At 37.7% G+C, this 17,398-nt stretch overlaps 1 protein-coding gene and 3 pseudogenes across 2 annotated transcripts; all 4 read left to right on the plus strand.

Annotated features, from left to right (window-relative positions):
- The window catches only part of LOC120128262, a 22,426-nt pseudogene extending 17,796 nt beyond the window's left edge, over positions 1-4,630 (plus strand).
- Positions 4,187-15,788, plus strand: LOC120128261 (annotated as a pseudogene).
- LOC120128260 (heat shock 70 kDa protein 6, chloroplastic) lies at positions 5,163-8,381 on the plus strand. 2 transcript variants are annotated; one of them, XM_039145975.1, is made up of 8 exons: positions 5,163-5,814; positions 5,967-6,219; positions 6,485-6,564; positions 6,657-6,799; positions 6,892-6,990; positions 7,076-7,265; positions 7,427-7,825; positions 7,957-8,381. In XM_039145975.1, exons 1-8 carry the CDS (start codon positions 5,260-5,262, stop codon positions 8,341-8,343), a joined length of 2,106 nt encoding a protein of 701 aa, XP_039001906.1. In that variant the 5' UTR covers positions 5,163-5,259; the 3' UTR covers positions 8,344-8,381. The 2 variants fall into 2 exon arrangements, with proteins under 2 accessions (XP_039001906.1, XP_039001907.1); XM_039145976.1 differs by lacking the exon at positions 7,957-8,381 and adding an exon at positions 7,884-7,912 and having other exon boundaries at positions 5,164-5,814; positions 7,427-7,847.
- LOC120128334 lies at positions 9,320-12,367 on the plus strand (annotated as a pseudogene).
- Positions 15,789-17,398: the final 1,610 nt, after the last annotated feature.

A 17,398-nucleotide genomic window follows, 5' to 3' on the forward strand; every position in this document is an offset into this window, starting at 1 on the left:
AAGTTCGATGGTGCGGACTTTGGCTTTTGGAAGATGCAGATTGAAGATTTTTTGTACCAGAAAATCTATATCAACCTCTCTCAGGAAAGCAACCAGAGGGCATGAAGGATGAAGATTGGGCTCTTCTCGACAGACAAGCCCTCGGAGTTATCCGACTGACGTTATCCCGCAATGTTGCTTTTAACATAGCAAAGGAAAAGACCACGGCGGGTCTTATGGCGGCTCTCTCCAGTATGTACGAGAAGCCATCGGCCTCAAACAAAGTTCATTTGATGAGGCGATTATTCAATTTGCGGATGGCGGAAGGGGCATCGGTGGCACAACACCTAAATGAACTCAACACAATCACAACCCAGTTGAGTTCAGTGGAAATTGAGTTCGATGATGAAGTTCGAGCTTTAATTCTCTTATCATCTCTACCAGACAGTTGGAATGCTACTGTTACAGCAGTCAGCAGTTCGTCGGGAAACAGCAAATTAAAATTCGACGATGTTCGAGATCTGGTATTGAGTGAAGAAATTCGACGAAGAGAATCGGGTGAAGCATCAACCTCCTCAGCCTTACACACGGAGTCTAGAGGGAGAACTTCAGAAAGAAATTCAAATCGTGGCAGATCAAAATCTAGAAGGGGCAAATCAAGAACAGGAAATAAAGATTTTACCTGTTATAATTGCGGCAAAAAGGGTCACTTCAAAAGAGATTGCCGAGCACCGAAGAAAAATACCGGCGCACAGGAATCTGCCAACATGACGGAGGAGACAGGTGATGCCATGATTTTAAGCGTCAACAGTCCGATTGAATCATGGATCTTGGATTCAGGGGCATCTTTCCACTCCACCCCATGTCGAGAAATCATGGAGAACTATGTCAGTGGTGATTTTGGGAAGGTTCATCTTGCTGATGATGAAACCTTAAAGATCGTCGGAAAAGGAGACATCCGACTAAAGTTGCCAAACCAGACCACCTGGAAGCTGACAGGAGTGAGACATATTCCTGGCCTCAAAAGAAATCTGATTTCTGTTGGACAGCTTGATGGAGAAGGATATAGCACAACCTTTTCAGGCTGTGAATGGAAGATTACCAAAGGAGCACTCGTCATTGCTCGTGGTAAGAAGACTGGTACTCTCTATGTAACCTCAAATTTAGAGAATATCATTGCAGTAGCAGATGCTGATGGAAAATCAAACCTATGGCACCAAAGGCTTGGCCATATGAGCGAGAAAGGGATGAAGACACTTTTGTCAAAAGGGAAGCTGCCGGATCTAAAAAATGTAGATGTCGGACTATGCGAGGATTGCATCTTTGGCAAACAAAAGAAAGTCAGTTTTGCAAAGATTGGCAAGACACCCAAGGCAGAAAGGTTAGAATTGGTTCATACTGATGTATGGGGACCATCCCCAGTTCCATCTCTTGCAGGCTCACTATATTATGTCACCTTCATCGATGATTCAACAAGGAAGGTGTGGGTTTATTTTCTGAAGAAGAAATCAGAAGTCTTCGATATCTTCAGAAAATGGAAGGCCATGGTGGAAAATGAGACTGGTTTGAAAGTCAAGCGGTTGAGGTCTGACAATGGAGGAGAGTACAGAGACAGTAGATTCAGAGATTTCTGCGCAAACAATGGGATCAAGATGGAGACAACAGTTCCCAAGACACCGCAACATAATGGTGTAGCAGAGCGCATGAACAGAACTCTGAATGAACGTGCCAGAAGTATGAGGATACATGCCGGCTTGCCCAAATTTCTATGGGCTGAAGCAATCAACACTGCAGCTTACTTGATCAACCGTGGGCCCTCAGTTCCTTTGGATGGCAGAATACCAGAGGAAGTTTGGAGCAAGAAAGAAATAAACCTTTCACACTTAAGAGTGTTTGGTTGTATTTCTTATGTACACATAAACTCTGCTGAAAGAAGTAAACTTGATGCCAAGTCCAACAAATGCGTCTTTGTTGGTTACGGTGGTGATGAGTTCGGTTACCGGTTTTGGGACTACGAAAATCGAAAAATCATCAGAAGCAGAGACGTCATTTTCAATGAAATGTGATGTACAAGATAGGTCAACCGCAGAATCAAGTAATACCGAAGCTGAAACAAAGGAATTTGCTGAGTTCGAGGATATTTCTGGAAATGATGTTCAGATCAATCCTGAAGCAGTTCAAGAAGAACCACATACACCAGAACTGAGACGCTCCTCCAGAATTCCTAAACCAACCCAACGGTATTCGCCTTCTTTGCACTATTTGTTGCTGACTGACAATGGTGAACCAGAGTGCTATGATGAAGCAATGCAGGTGGAGGATTCAGTCAAGTGGGAGTCTTCCATGAAAGATGAGATGGACTCGCTTATGTCAAATCAGACGTGGGAATTAGCTGAATTACCACCAGGCAAGAAAGCGCTCCATAACAAGTGGATTTACAGGATCAAAGAAGAACATGATGGGAGAAAACGCTACAAAGCAAGATTGGTTGTCAAAGGTTTTCAGCAAAAAGAAGGTATTGACTACAATGAAATTTTCTCTCCAGTCGTAAACTGTCTACAATCAGACTGGTGTTGAAAATTGTAGCTGCGGAGAATTTACATCTCGAGCAGTTAGATGTAAAGACAGCTTTCCTTCATGGTGATTTGGAGGAAGAGATCTATATGAGGCAGCCAGAAGGCTTCATAGAGGCAGGAAAGAAAAACATGGTATGCAGGCTGAAGAAGAGCTTGTATGGTTTAAAACAAGCTCCTAGACAGTGGTACAAGAAGTTCGATAGTTTCATGAGTAGCAGTGGTTTTACCAGATGCCAAGCAGATCATTGTTGCTACATCAAGAGGTTCGACAATAGTTTCATTATTTTATTGTTGTACGTTGATGACATGCTCGTTGCAGGCTCAAACATGAAAGAGATCATAAACTTGAAGCAAAAATTGTCGAAGCAGTTTGCTATGAAGGATCTGGGCGCTGCAAAGCAGATTCTTGGGATGAGGATCAAGAGAGACACAAAGTCGGGGACTTTGATGTTATCGCAGGCTGAGTACATCAACAAAGTACTCTCCAGGTTCAACATGCAAGATGCTAAACCAGTAAGTACACCTTTAGGTGTTCATTTCAGACTCTCCAAAGACCAATCACCAAAGACGGAGGAAGAACGTGCACACATGGTGAAGGTGCCGTATGCCTCATCAATTGGAAGTCTGATGTATGCCATGGTTTGTACCAGACCAGATATTGCTCATGCAGTGGGAGCTGTTAGCAGGTACATGAATAATCCGGGCAAGGTACACTGGGAAGCAGTCAAATGGATCCTCAGATATCTTCGGGGTACCAAAACAAAGCACTTTGTTTCAAAGGTGGAGATATGATACTGACAGGCTATGTAGATGTTGACTTAGCCGGAAATGTCGACATCAGAAGGAGCACTACAGGGTATGTCTATACTCTAGGAGGAACTGCAGTGAGTTGGGTTTCTCAACTACAGAAGATAGTTGCTCTCTCCACAACTGAAGCAGAATATGTCGCTGTTACGGAAGCCAGCAAGGAGATGGTTTGGCTCCAAAGTTTCTTGGAAGAGTTAGGCAAGAAACAAGAAAACAATATCTTGTATTGCGACAGTCAAAGTGCTATCCATCTAGCAAAGAATCCGTCTTTTCATTCCAGGACAAAGCACATACAATTGAGATATCATTTTATCCGGTCTCTTCTGGAAGATGGGATTTTGAAACTTGAAAAGATTAGTGGAGCTCAAAATCCGGCAGACATGTTGACAAAGACGGTGACTACGGACAAACTGAAGTTGTGTTCAGCTTCAGTTGGCATGCTAGAATAACAAGACTAGACATGCTGCTGCATTGATCGAGGTGTGAAGACATATTAAAATCAGTCTTCAAATGGGAGATTGTTAAAAGTTTCAAAGTTTGGTAACCAACTTTGGAAAATGTTTTTTCAAAGTTTGGTAAATGTTTCTTTGAAAAATGTTTTTCAAAGTTTGGTAAAATTTTGGTAGATGTTTGTTGAAAATAGGAATGGGTAAATTCACTTTAGTCATTGCACTTTAGGGTATTTTCAAAGATTAGTCCCTAAGTTTCTACTATAAATACCCTTACCCATTTAGCTTCAAAATCATCCCAAAACATTTCTTTCTTCCTATACTAGAGAGCTTTCTTGTGAGTAGTGAGTGTTTTGTAAACACCTGTAAATTTTCTCTCTTAGTAAAAGATCTGCAGCAGCCCGGAGACGTAAGCACAATTGGCTGAACTCCGTTATCAATTTTCGGGTATTATTTTTCCGCTTTTATTTCGCATTCTCACTAATCTGGTTAAAGGGAAATTACTTGTACTCGGTTTATTTTCCTAACACTCGACAAAGGAGAGAAATCGTTATAGGTTACCGTTTAACAAACGCCGAGAGAGCCGTTATCAACCCACCAGCCAAAAATGAGAGAAGAAGATGGTCAGTGAAGGATGTGTTTGTGGTAATCACAGAGAAGGAATGAGACCGTTTCTTCTATATATTTTGATACTTCAAGAGTTCATCCATGGCAAAGTAAGAATCGGTTGAAGTTGCCGAAGAATCGATGTTCTTACACTTTGGAAACTCATGTATGACATTTTTGAACGATCGAAATTCGATCATCGTTACATCGGAAATCAATGGAAAAATTGTATATGAATAATTAAATAATTGTTTATTTCATTTTTACAATTCTACAATATTATTGTATATGAATATCAAATTTATGATGATTGTTATGAACTTTATATTTTGTTTTCAAGTTGTAAACGAATCGAAGATCTTGCACCTCGAAAACTCTCCTATTACATCCAAAACAACTCAAAATTCAATATCCGTCAACTCGAAATTCGATATCCGTTGCATCGGAAATCAATGCTCAAAGTTTCAATACAATAAAAAAAATTGCATTTTATATGTGATAATCCCACAATTTTTATGAATTACATGCTATTAATTAATTTCTTTCCAACCACCAATGTATTTGAGCTTTGAGCCCAAGTTTTCCAACGACCAAGATTTTTTCTCGCCATCCAAACGGCGACAAGGAGCTGTCCACGTGTCACCACATAACCCTTACACCAACGCACGCAGTCATTCGTCACCACTCCCTTTGTTTCTCTTAAAACCCTTCTTGCCCCCGGTTTCTCCTTATCTTCTTCCTAACCCTAAACCCAACTCAGCCTGTAATCCCTTCTCCATTTGACCTTCTCTTTCACCCTTTCGCTCTCTGTTTTCGTCTTGGGAATTTGGATTTGTTTTCCCATGGCTTCTTCCACTGCTCAACTCCATGTTCTCGGTGGTATGGGTTTCGCTTCTCCGCGAAAACCCAACCACCATTCTCCTAGAACCGTTTTCTTCGGTCAACGGCTGGGTAAGCCGTCGCCGTTGAGCGCCGCCTTCTTACGGCTGCAGAAATCCAACGGCAAAGTTGGACGGTACAACGTTGGTCCGGTTAGAATTGTGAACGAGAAAGTAGTCGGTATCGATCTCGGGACTACTAACTCGGCGGTGGCCGCCATGGAAGGAGGGAAACCCACGATCGTTACGAATGCGGAAGGGCAGAGAACGACGCCGTCTGTGGTGGCTTATACCAAGAATGGGGATAGGTTGGTTGGGCAGATTGCGAAGCGACAAGCCGTCGTTAACCCTGAGAATACGTTCTTCTCCGTGAAGAGGTTTATCGGAAGGAAGATGTCTGAGGTGGATGAGGAATCGAAACAGGTTTCTTACAGGGTTGTAAGAGATGATAACGGGAATGTTAAGCTCGAGTGTCCCGCCATTGGTAAGCAATTTGCCGCGGAGGAAATTTCAGCTCAGGTATATTATAGCTATGTTCATTAAGTTCCTTCGACTTGAAAATTTGATAATTTGGGAATTTTTGGAATAAAAATTATATAATTTCGAATTTATATGTAAGAAATTTAGAATCTTTGCATGGCTAATGGGTTATAATTGATTTTGGATTATAGGTTTTGAGAAAGCTTGTAGATGATGCTTCAAAGTTTTTGAATGATAAAGTGACCAAAGCTGTTGTTACCGTCCCTGCTTACTTCAATGATTCCCAACGGACAGCAACGAAGGATGCCGGCCGAATTGCTGGGTTAGAAGTTCTTCGGATTATCAATGAACCTACTGCTGCCTCTTTGGCATATGGGTTTGAGAAGAAGAACAATGAAACCATCCTTGTGTTTGATCTTGGAGGTGGTACATTCGACGTTTCAGGTATTGTAGCTGGTCAAGAAACTGTTCATCTGCATGTATAGGGACTTCGTATCTCACTCCCACTGTTTATTTTTCTTGAAATGTTTAGTTGGGGAAGATTTATAGGCGAGTATCGAATATGCATGTGTCTAATATGTCTATAGTTGATCTCTGGAGTTCATATCAAACATGAGTGTTGGAGGTGGGTAATTCAAAAAAATAAAATAAAAAAATAGGTGAGTATGCCAACGAATGTTTGATTGTTTATTTGTTAATATGTTTACAGTGCTTGAGGTTGGTGATGGTGTGTTTGAGGTGCTCTCTACATCTGGGGACACACATTTGGGTGGTGACGACTTTGATAAGGTAATTATACTTCGACTAAGGAACATTCTTCTTTCATATTAGTTTTATATTTCAATACTGACAGCTGAAGTATTCTTGTATTTTGCGCGCAGAGAATTGTTGACTGGCTTGCTGAAAGCTTCAAGAGAGATGAAGGCATTGATATTTTGAAAGACAAACAAGCTCTTCAACGGTTAACCGAGACGGCTGAGAAGGCTAAAATGGAGTTATCGTCTTTGACTCAAGCAAACATAAGGCAATTCTCTCCCCGTATTTTCTTCGTGTACATATTTTGTTTGTGCTTTTTGTAGGTGGTGTTCATTAATGCAACATTTTTCGTTGTTCCAGTTTACCTTTCATAACTGCAACTGCAGATGGGCCTAAACACATTGAGACCACTCTTACGAGGGTCAAGTTTGAAGAATTGTGCTCAGACCTTCTTGACAGGTAGTTTTTATCCTTTCAACCGGAGGGGGGGGTATGTTTGTAGTTGTTCCAAATTTTTGGGCTTAATCACTGATGATCCCTATAGGCTCAAGACACCGGTGGAGAATTCCCTCAGAGATGCAAAATTGTCCTTTAGGGACATAGATGAGGTAATTCTTGTTGGTGGATCAACGCGTATCCCAGCTGTTCAGGAACTTGTGAGGAAGTTGACTGGCAAGGAACCTAATGTGACTGTTAATCCGGATGAAGTTGTTGCCTTGGGGGCTGCAGTTCAGGTTGGTTTATTCATGCTTAAGTTGCATCTGTCTCTATAGTATTTGTTCCATTGAAGTTGAATGCTGCATTGAGTTGTTTACTTGCTTAACAGATCTTGTGATTGTTTTGATTCTATTTTTGATGTTTTCCGTTGTCTTTCTCTTTCTCTCATCGGTTGTAGGCCGGTGTTTTATCCGGAGATGTCAGTGATATTGTGCTTTTGGATGTGACCCCGTTGTCACTTGGTCTAGAAACTCTTGGTGGTGTTATGACCAAAATTATCCCGAGAAACACCACACTGCCAACCTCAAAATCAGAGGTGTTTTCCACAGCTGCCGATGGCCAGACAAGCGTTGAGATCAATGTACTCCAAGGTGAAAGAGAGTTTGTTCGGGATAACAAGTCTCTTGGCAGCTTCCGACTTGATGGTATCCCACCAGCACCACGTGGTGTACCACAGGTCGAAGTCAAATTCGACATTGATGCCAATGGCATCCTCTCAGTCACTGCTATTGATAAAGGAACCGGGAAGAAGCAGGACATCACTATTACTGGTGCTAGTACTTTGCCGAATGATGAGGTATGCACATTTAAATTTGGACGTATTTCTATTGTTTCTCCCATGAATTGCTTTGAAGCCCTTTTCATCTGATTCGGATGCAAGTACTGATAGTAAACCTTCGCTCGATTCTTTTGTTGAAATATGCACAGGTTGATAGAATGGTTAAGGAAGCTGAGAAGTTTGCGAAAGAGGATAAGGAGAGAAGGGACGCCATTGACACAAAGAACCAAGCCGATTCTGTGGTCTATCAGACGGAGAAGCAGCTGAAAGAGCTAGGAGACAAGGTCCCGGGTCCGGTGAAAGAGAAAGTAGAGAAAAAGTTGCAAGAACTCAGGGATGCAATATCACAGGACTCAACACAAGGTATGAAGGATGCCATTGCTGCACTCAATCAAGAAGTGATGCAACTTGGTCAGTCACTTTACAACCAACCTGGTGCCGGTCCTGCGCCCGGTGCTGAAAGTGGACCTTCAGATTCATCAAACAAGGGACCCGATGGGGATGTAATCGATGCAGATTTCACTGACAGCAAGTGAGGAGGAAAAAATCAATTAATTGTTGGAAAAAGTCGAAAGAGGAAAACGTTGAAATCGTTCCTCTTGTTCTTGTTTTTGGTGAAATCTTTGGGTTTGTGCGACATTTAACGATTCTGGATTAAAGCAATACAGATCACAAATTTTAATATATGTATACACACACATCAATCTCAATGTCACGTGATTGCTGTTAGGATTTGATATAATAAATTAATTTAATAATTTGTATACAAATATTAACATATTAAAGATTTTTCAAATTACTATATAGTTGAATTCAAAATATAAACACTAACGTGGCATATAATTATATAATAAAATTAATTTGATGAAGACAACATAAATAATTGTTATATACTATTTAAAATTTTAGTGATTAAAATAAAAAATTAAATGAAATTGGTCTTTGTAATTTATTTTTATATTTTAATGTTTAACTATAAAATAAAATAAGTATATTAAAATAGAAGAAACTGTATAAATGAAATTTTATACAATCTGTATATTAAATAAATTTTAATATATTAATATAAATATCTTTTCGTATATTAATGTCGAAGATATTTAGATGAATGAATTAAATAAATGAATTTACAATTTTAAATTTTAAAAATAAAATAATTAAAGTTGTACTTCATATATTATTATTTTATTAATTAAAATTTTACAAAATAATATTTATTTAAAAATTATCAACCATCTAATATTTAGTAATCATACTATTATTAGATTTTATTTAGTATACATTATATATGTATTATTTATTCTGCGGAGGAAAGTGTTATATAAGTAATATTTGTACTCACTCACGCCTAAGGTTAAAATCCTCTTATTTTCGAATCGCCAAAGCCTCTTACTTTTTTTCTTCCTCGAAACCCTGAACTTGAAATCGAAAGATCGATTGCTCTCTTCATCTGCATTTCTCCGTCATAATTTCTTAATTTGAAACCGTAATCAAAGTCTGTGATCTTAGAAGATGGGGAGAGCGAAAAGTGCTCAACAAATATTACCCGCCGGACTTCGATCCGTCGAAGCTTCCGAGGGTCCGGCGACCAAAGAACCAACAGATGAAAGTTCGGATGATGCTTCCGATGAGCATACGTTGTAATACATGTGGGAACTACATCTACAAAGGCACGAAGTTCAATTCTCGCAAAGAAGATGTTATCGGCGAGGTAAGTTGAAGCTTTCTTCTGACTCTTTAGCTTCGGTTTAATTGTTTAAAAATATTAGGGTTTGTTTTGCATATTCCAGTTTTGAATTCAAGAAAAAATATGCAGAAAAAGATACAATTACAAGCTATTTTATGCTTTGCAAGATTCTGTTTGGTTGTTAACTTTTGCGTTTTATTTTTCTGCTTTAAATTTCGCTATTAAGAAAAATCAAACAGTAGAAACACAAAATCATGCCAATTGGTTTTTTTCTTCCTCGAAACCCTGAACTTGAAATCGAAAGATCGATTGCTCTCTTCATCTGCATTTCTCCGTCATAATTTCTTAATTTGAAACCGTAATCAAAGTCTGTGATCTTAGAAGATGGGGAGAGCGAAAAGTGCTCAACAAATATTACCCGCCGGACTTCGATCCGTCGAAGCTTCCGAGGGTCCGGCGACCAAAGAACCAACAGATGAAAGTTCGGATGATGCTTCCGATGAGCATACGTTGTAATACATGTGGGAACTACATCTACAAAGGCACGAAGTTCAATTCTCGCAAAGAAGATGTTATCGGCGAGGTAAGTTGAAGCTTTCTTCTGACTCTTTAGCTTCGGTTTAATTGTTTAAAAATATTAGGGTTTGTTTTGCATATTCCAGTTTTGAATTCAAGAAAAAATATGCAGAAAAAAGATACAATTACAAGCTATTTTATGCTTTGCAAGATTCTGTTTGGTTGTTAACTTTTGCGTTTTATTTTTCTGCTTTAAATTTCGCTATTAAGAAAAATCAAACAGTAGAAACACAAAATCATGCCAATTGGTTTTAAACAGAAACAAACAGTGTACATACGTGTTTGCTGGTTTGTTCAAGTAGCTAATTTAAGGTAGGGACATTGAATGCCTATGTTACTCGGGCTTCGCTTTGATTGAATTACCTGGTCTGGTCCAATGTATACCCGAATTGATATCGCGATATGACACCCTATACAAATTTCTGGATTGATACATTTTCCAAACCCTCGTTTTCATTAGTTTTTAACTAATTAGTGAATGAGATCGTAATGTTTTAGTGTATTTAATCACTTATCCTTTTTCCACTTATCTGCAGACATATTTGGGAATCCAAATTTTTAGGTTTTATTTCAAGTGCACCAAGTGCTCTGCTGAGATGATAATAAAGACTGATCCACAAAATTCAGATTATGTTGTCGAATCAGGTTCAACATGAAATTCTGAACCTTGGCGTGCTGAGGATGAGGTGAGAGCTTTGCGCGTCAAGCTAAATGTTGCTGTAGTTCTTTTAACATTGTTGGATATGTAGTAATGGCTTGTATAATGATATCTTTCATCTTTCCTTTTGTTAGGAAGCAGAGAAAGAGAGACAAAAAAGAGAATCCGAAGAAATGGGGGATTCCATGATGAAATGAAGTCTATGAAGTTAGGTAAACACTTGAACCGACTTTTGTTTAATATGCAAGAGATACCTGCAAGATTACTCTTATAAAAGTAAAGGCAAGTATTTACTTTGTTTTCATTGTGTCTGTGTATTTTATATTGCAGTCCAGACATGCAACCGTGAGCGTAGATGCGATGCTGGAGGCCTTGCAGCACACTGCTTCAGAAAAGTTAAGGATACTTCTATTTATTTCTTAATGGATAAAGCGGTTTTGTTGCAGAAAAATCTCATGAGTGCTTCATTTGTACTCTATTTGGATGGTCTTGTCGAGTTATGCTTAGTAACTGCAAGCTCTCCTAAATCTGATCTCTTACATTAGCATCTTTACGAATGTTCAGTTTATATACCCTCATACTCGTTGAGAGAGGGACATGAGTGTGCATGCAAACAAAACATCGGCATGATAGGTGATTAGCAAATTGCTTAATATGCTTAGATTTTCTTCTCTTTTCTGATTCTGACTACAAGGTAATAATGTGTTAACAGGAGAAGAATATAGAAGAAGAAGACGACGCCCTTATAAAATCAATTTTCCAGGTTATTGGATTATTGCTTTTCTTAGCACCCGTCTTCGTTCTTGGTGGCATGTTTCTAACGTCGGTGTAAATTTTAATGCAGAGGCCAAAGGAAGTGGTTCGAAGGATTTCAGATGATGTTTTCGACGATGATGGGGATTTAATGCATTTATCGAGTGGCAATGGTGAAACCTCAAAGGTAATACATGGTGCAACTTAAGTTAGTAAAAACATCATGTACGAATATAGTCAAAACATTTTTTAAATGCATACAAGTAAATTAAAATTTCAGATATTTTTTATTGAACTTACCAAATCAATTAATTAAAGAGTGTGCATAAACATGAGTTGAAATTGAAGTATGTTTGTAGAACTGGTATTTGTGGTGTTTATTTTGCATTTAAGTTGTACCCTGACCATACTTCTGAGATAATTGTGCTTTGGTTTGTATGGTATGCAGAGGCGAAAGGTGTCTGAAGAAGCTTCGAGTAACCCCACAGATGCTTTGACAAAAGTCGATATTCCCAAGGATTCCAACAGTAAAGGTGTTTGTAGTATTCTCACATTGTATACTGTTTTAAAATAATCTATGAACATATTCCTTATGATATTTGATAAATGAACAGGTTCTAGTGTTTCGGGGAGTCGTCGAGCTCCTTTCAAGCCATCAATGATCATTGTGAAGAAACCGGCAAAGGAAGAGAAGTAAGAAGAAACAAGCACCGGTCTCCTATCTCTGTTTGACTATGGAAGTGATGATGATTAGTGTTTGTTTTGATTTTTAGTGAATCTTCTTCTTGTGTAATATAATTTTTTTTCCAAATACCAGTACCTTTTAAATCTCATAATGTCCTGTATTAGTTTTTAACATTCAAAGTACAATGTATTGAACATTTGACGAATCATTGAACCATATTAAATCCACAGGATAAATTTGTTATACTCGAATTCATTTAGTGAATTATGATGGGCATGCTCGGATTATGTGAGGATAATGCTATAGATTTCTGGAATGTTAGTAGCACCGAGGAGAGCTGTTCCGATTGGAGTTTGTGCTTAATGCAAAGGAAGCTCTACGTGCTTGTGTAACAGGGGCTTTTGTAAGTTCAGGCTGGTGCAATGGTGCAGATTGCTTCTGTTAATCCTTTGTTCACTTTCAGGTTCCGGTTGAGTTCCACGATCTCGTCTTATAGCAGTATCAGCCTCTTTCTTCACCGTTGTTTGCTGGATTCACCATCTTCAAATGCACAGATATCCGGGATACAACATTATTATTCTTAGAAAACAGGCATATCTCTCCAGCTGTTTTATATATTACAGAATCTGCAACCCATGTATCTGTCACAACTATCGTACTGGTATTTGTCAACTATAACAAGGATGTTTGATCACAAAACAAAAGGGAAAAAGAAAATGAAAAATCCTTGATAGAAAAAGTTAATGAATAAAAAAGGAAAAAATTACTATACGATGATCAAATACATAAGAGATTATAAGAGAGTACACAATACTTGGTAAATAAACATGTTAACATAGATTAAATTGATATATTATTTAAATGTTAACCTCCACTAAAAAAATAGAAGCAACGTGGGTAATGGGAAGAAGAAATGGAGTTTTGGGTTCTAAAGGGAGTTGGTGCTACTCATATTTTATGAGAAATGTTTACTTATAAATATGATCATATTAGAGTTGTCAAGAAGTAATTGGTACTACTATCATTTGAAGAATAAAATCTAAACCTTAAAATACTTTAGAATATTTTTAATTTCTCCGATGAGAATTATAATATTTGATTTTGAAATTTAATTATTTTCTTTTAGATAAGGAAGATTGAGATTAACTTTTTGTGTAAAAAAAGTAATGATAATTATTTTGTAATTTTCGGTAACATAAATGTACAATTTATAACATTTGATACTCAAATAGTCCATCGAAAAATATCTTATTATCGATGGACTATTTTCCTAGTTTACCCAAACTTTTAAAACACCAATTGGTATAACCCGAAACCAACCTCACTAGCCTTTTGCTGTACCCACCACGGGCTGCATTTAGGGTTTTAAAGTTCTGAACGGTCGCCCTATATATACTCCCTCTTTTCTCCACACAGCCTCTCTCCCCCTCCATTTTCAGAGCAAACGTTCAACAATGGTAACACCAAACAGCCATTTCTCAATTGAAAAAAAAATGCTTTTTTTCGGTGAATGGTTTTAAGCGAAGTTCACTTTTCTTTCTGAAAGTTATTTAAACTGCTTGGTGATGATGGAATCTGATGGCTTTTCTGTGTATATGATCACTGTTCCACTCTGGGTTTTTTCAATCAGTCGAAACCCACTCTTTAATCTGCTCTTTAGTGGGTTAATCTTGTTTTTCTGCTGGCTTCACATGATGTCATTCTTTTCAAAAATTGAAAGCTTTTGGTTGCTAGCTCTTTTGTAATGTGCTAACAAACAATGGATGCTCTTATTGGTGATTGCAGGGCTTTGTCAAGGCTCAGAAAACCAAGGCTTATTTTAAACGTTTCCAGGTTCCATTCAAGAGAAGGAGAGGTAATACTTTATACCTTTGTGATTATTAATGCTACTTTTTTGAATGTTGAATTATTGTCCTTGCATGACTTGATGATGCTATGAATTACTAAATTTATTATATGTAGAGGGAAAGACCGACTACAGGGCTAGGATTCGCCTTACCAATCAAGACAAGAACAAGTACAACACTCCCAAATATCGATTTGTCGTTCGATTTGTAAGATCTGCTTATTACAATGTCTCATTATAGTTTTAGCCCAGTAAACATATTGTTGATTGATCTGTTGTTTTCTAGCTTGGTTATATGTTGTTTAAGCATATCTTGTTGAGTGTTAGAATATTAGGCTATGCCTATGTTGTGGAGATAGGGGTAACCTAATTAAAGTATGCGTTTTGATTTTTGTCTTCTTATTTAAATGTTGAAGTTTTTGTTGAATTTTTTTTAGATTTGATTATTTGTTGATTCATTATCTACCTTGTAAATTATGTTGGTTTATGTTTCAAACATTAACCATGTGAATAGAGCAGCAAGGATGTCAACAAATAGTTTCTGTTACTATTACGGGTGATATAGTTCTTGCTTCAGCGTACTCACATGAGCTTCCTCGTTATGGGCTTGAAGTGGGTCTTACAAATTATGCTGCAGGTTTGTTATTTTTTTACCTGGAATATGTGTAGATAAGTCAGTTTCTTTTCTCATTTGATTTCTTTTGTTATATTTGGTCATCTTATTGCACTGGATTGCTTTTGGGACGCCGTGTCCTCAAGATGCTTGAAATGGATGATGAATATCAGGGCAATGTGGAGGTAATATATAATCATGCTAACATATTCTGATAAAAGAATGGATATTGTATTTTCTGCATAGTTTCTTTGTTGAGGTTTATATATTACTAGGCTACTGGAGAGGATTTCTCAGTTGAACCAACCGACACAAGGAGGCCTTTCCGAGCTCTCCTCGATGTAGGGTTGATCAGAACAACCACTGGCAATCGTGTTTTTGGTGCACTAAAGGTATAGGCGTGATAAAGAGTGATAAGGCTGTTGATTTACTGAAGTTTTAAACCTAGTTAATATAATTATGCTTTCATCTCAACAGGGAGCTTTGGATGCTGGTTTGGATATTCCTCATAGTGACAAGAGATTTGCAGGGCTCTCCAAGGATAGCAAGCAGCTTGATGCTGAGGTTCACTGCAAGTACATTTATGGTGGTCACGTTGCTTCATATATGAAGGTAAAAAGGCATCCATATTATTACTTTTCTTTTACTGTATTTAATGATATCGTTATTCATTCCTTTTCTTTTTGCGTAGTTTATAGTGTTAATTTGTGTTTTTTTGTAGACTTTGATGGAAGATGAACCAGAGAAGTACCAGTCTCACTTTAGTGAGTATATCAAGAGAGGAATTGAAGCAGATAACATTGAGTCCTTGTACAAGAAGGTTCATGCCGCAATTCGTGCTGACCCATCTGCTAAGAAGTCTGAAAAGGCTCCTCCTAAGCAGCACAAAAGGTTGGTTTTCATATGCAGCCCGACTTGATTGATGCTCGAAGTTCTATTATGCTTTGGCTTATTGGTTTCGTCGTGTTTTCTTATTGCAGGTTCAACTTGAAGAAGCTGACATATGAGGAAAGGAAAGCTAAGTTGATTGAACGATTACAGGCCCTTAACGGCGCTGCCGGTGCTGATTCCGAAGATGAGGACTGAATGTGGAATGTTGATCTTGAATTACTGAACTCATTCCCCACTTCTATTTCGCTGTTGATTTGTTAAGAACTAATTACCATCTAAAGTTATATTTTGTTTAGGCCGAACTTATTTACTTGTCATTTCAGTTTTGTTTTAGGATTTTTGCATTTTTAACCGTTGATTAATATGTGAAGTTTGATTTTTTTCCTTCGAAAGTTTGAGAGTTCCATGCACCGTTTAAATGGACGTAATTATATAAAATGATATTAAAATAGTAAAAACGAATTTATATTAATATTTGGACAATCATTTGATGCTCAATATTTGTCATTATTTTAAGAATACTCGTAAAACCGACACGAATAATAATAATAAAAATAGAAAAATAAACAGAACAAATGCAGGGGATTAGGCCTGTAAACGAACCGAACGCACACGAATGGAGGTATGTTCATGTTTGTTCATTTAATAAATAAACGAACATAAACGAACACGAACATAAACGAACAAAATGTTTTTTGTTCATGTTCGTTTATTAAGGAATATAACTTGTTCATGTTCGTTCATTTAATAAATAAACGAACATAAACGAACACAAACATAAACGAACACGAACATAAATGAACACGAACATAAACGAACATAAACATTGGAGACCCTACCTAGGGGTGTAAACGAGTCGAGTCGAGCTCGAGTATTGATGAGCTCGACTCGAATTCGAAAACTTTCAAAGTCAGCTTGACTCGACTCGAAAACTCGCGAGCTTAAAATTATCAAGCTCGACTCGAAATCGAAATATAATATTGAAACTCGACTCGAACTCGAAAAGGCTCGAACTCAAAAAACAATTAAGAGCTCGATTATTGGATTCTTGAGTTCAAAGTAAGCTGACTTGAGTTGCTGGATGATCACTATTTACTTGTAAATTCGAATACTCCATTATATATGAAAGAAAAGAAGATTATTTGAGTAGAAGAAACGGTGATTAATACTTAACATCCCTTCCAGAATCCATCACCTTTGGACTTGGTTTCGAAAGCAACCGGTTTCTGGGACTCCTCTTTGCTCATTGGATAACCAGTTGGTGGCGCAGTCAAATAGGGTTCCGACGCAGTGGATGTTGACGGTGCTGGGTATGCAGCTTATGGATCGTTCGAAAAGAACTAAACCATGTTAGTATTATTGGATTTTCCAAATAAAATTGGGTTAATTATGGAGTTGGCCATCAGAATATCAGATTAATTAATATTTTTAAGATACTTATAAATTAGTCACCAAAATTGATTTAAGAAGATTGACTTAAACATAAATGAATGAACATAAACGAACATAACTGAACAAACATAAACGAACATAACTGAACAAACATAAACGAACATAACTGAACGAACATAACTGAACATTCACGAACGTAAATGAACGAACGAGACCTATGTTCATGTTCGTTCATTTAATTAAACGAACACAAAATCTTGTTCATGTTCGTTCATTTAATAAATAAACGCACATAAACGAACTTTCTGCCGCACGGTTCACGAACGATTCACTGAACGTTCAGTTCATTTACAGGCCTACAGGGGACAGCATGCAAACTCCCCAAAAATAAAACATATCCATTGAACAACAAAATACTACGCATTCTTCCAAACCTTTCCACCCACCCTGCAATTTGTTTTTTTCTTTCTTCTGTCTTGTTTAGCGAATG

Source organism: Hibiscus syriacus, unplaced genomic scaffold (assembly GCF_006381635.1).
Source record: "Hibiscus syriacus cultivar Baekdansim isolate YM2019G1 unplaced genomic scaffold, ASM638163v2 tig00110478_pilon, whole genome shotgun sequence".
NCBI lineage: Eukaryota > Viridiplantae > Streptophyta > Magnoliopsida > Malvales > Malvaceae > Hibiscus > Hibiscus syriacus.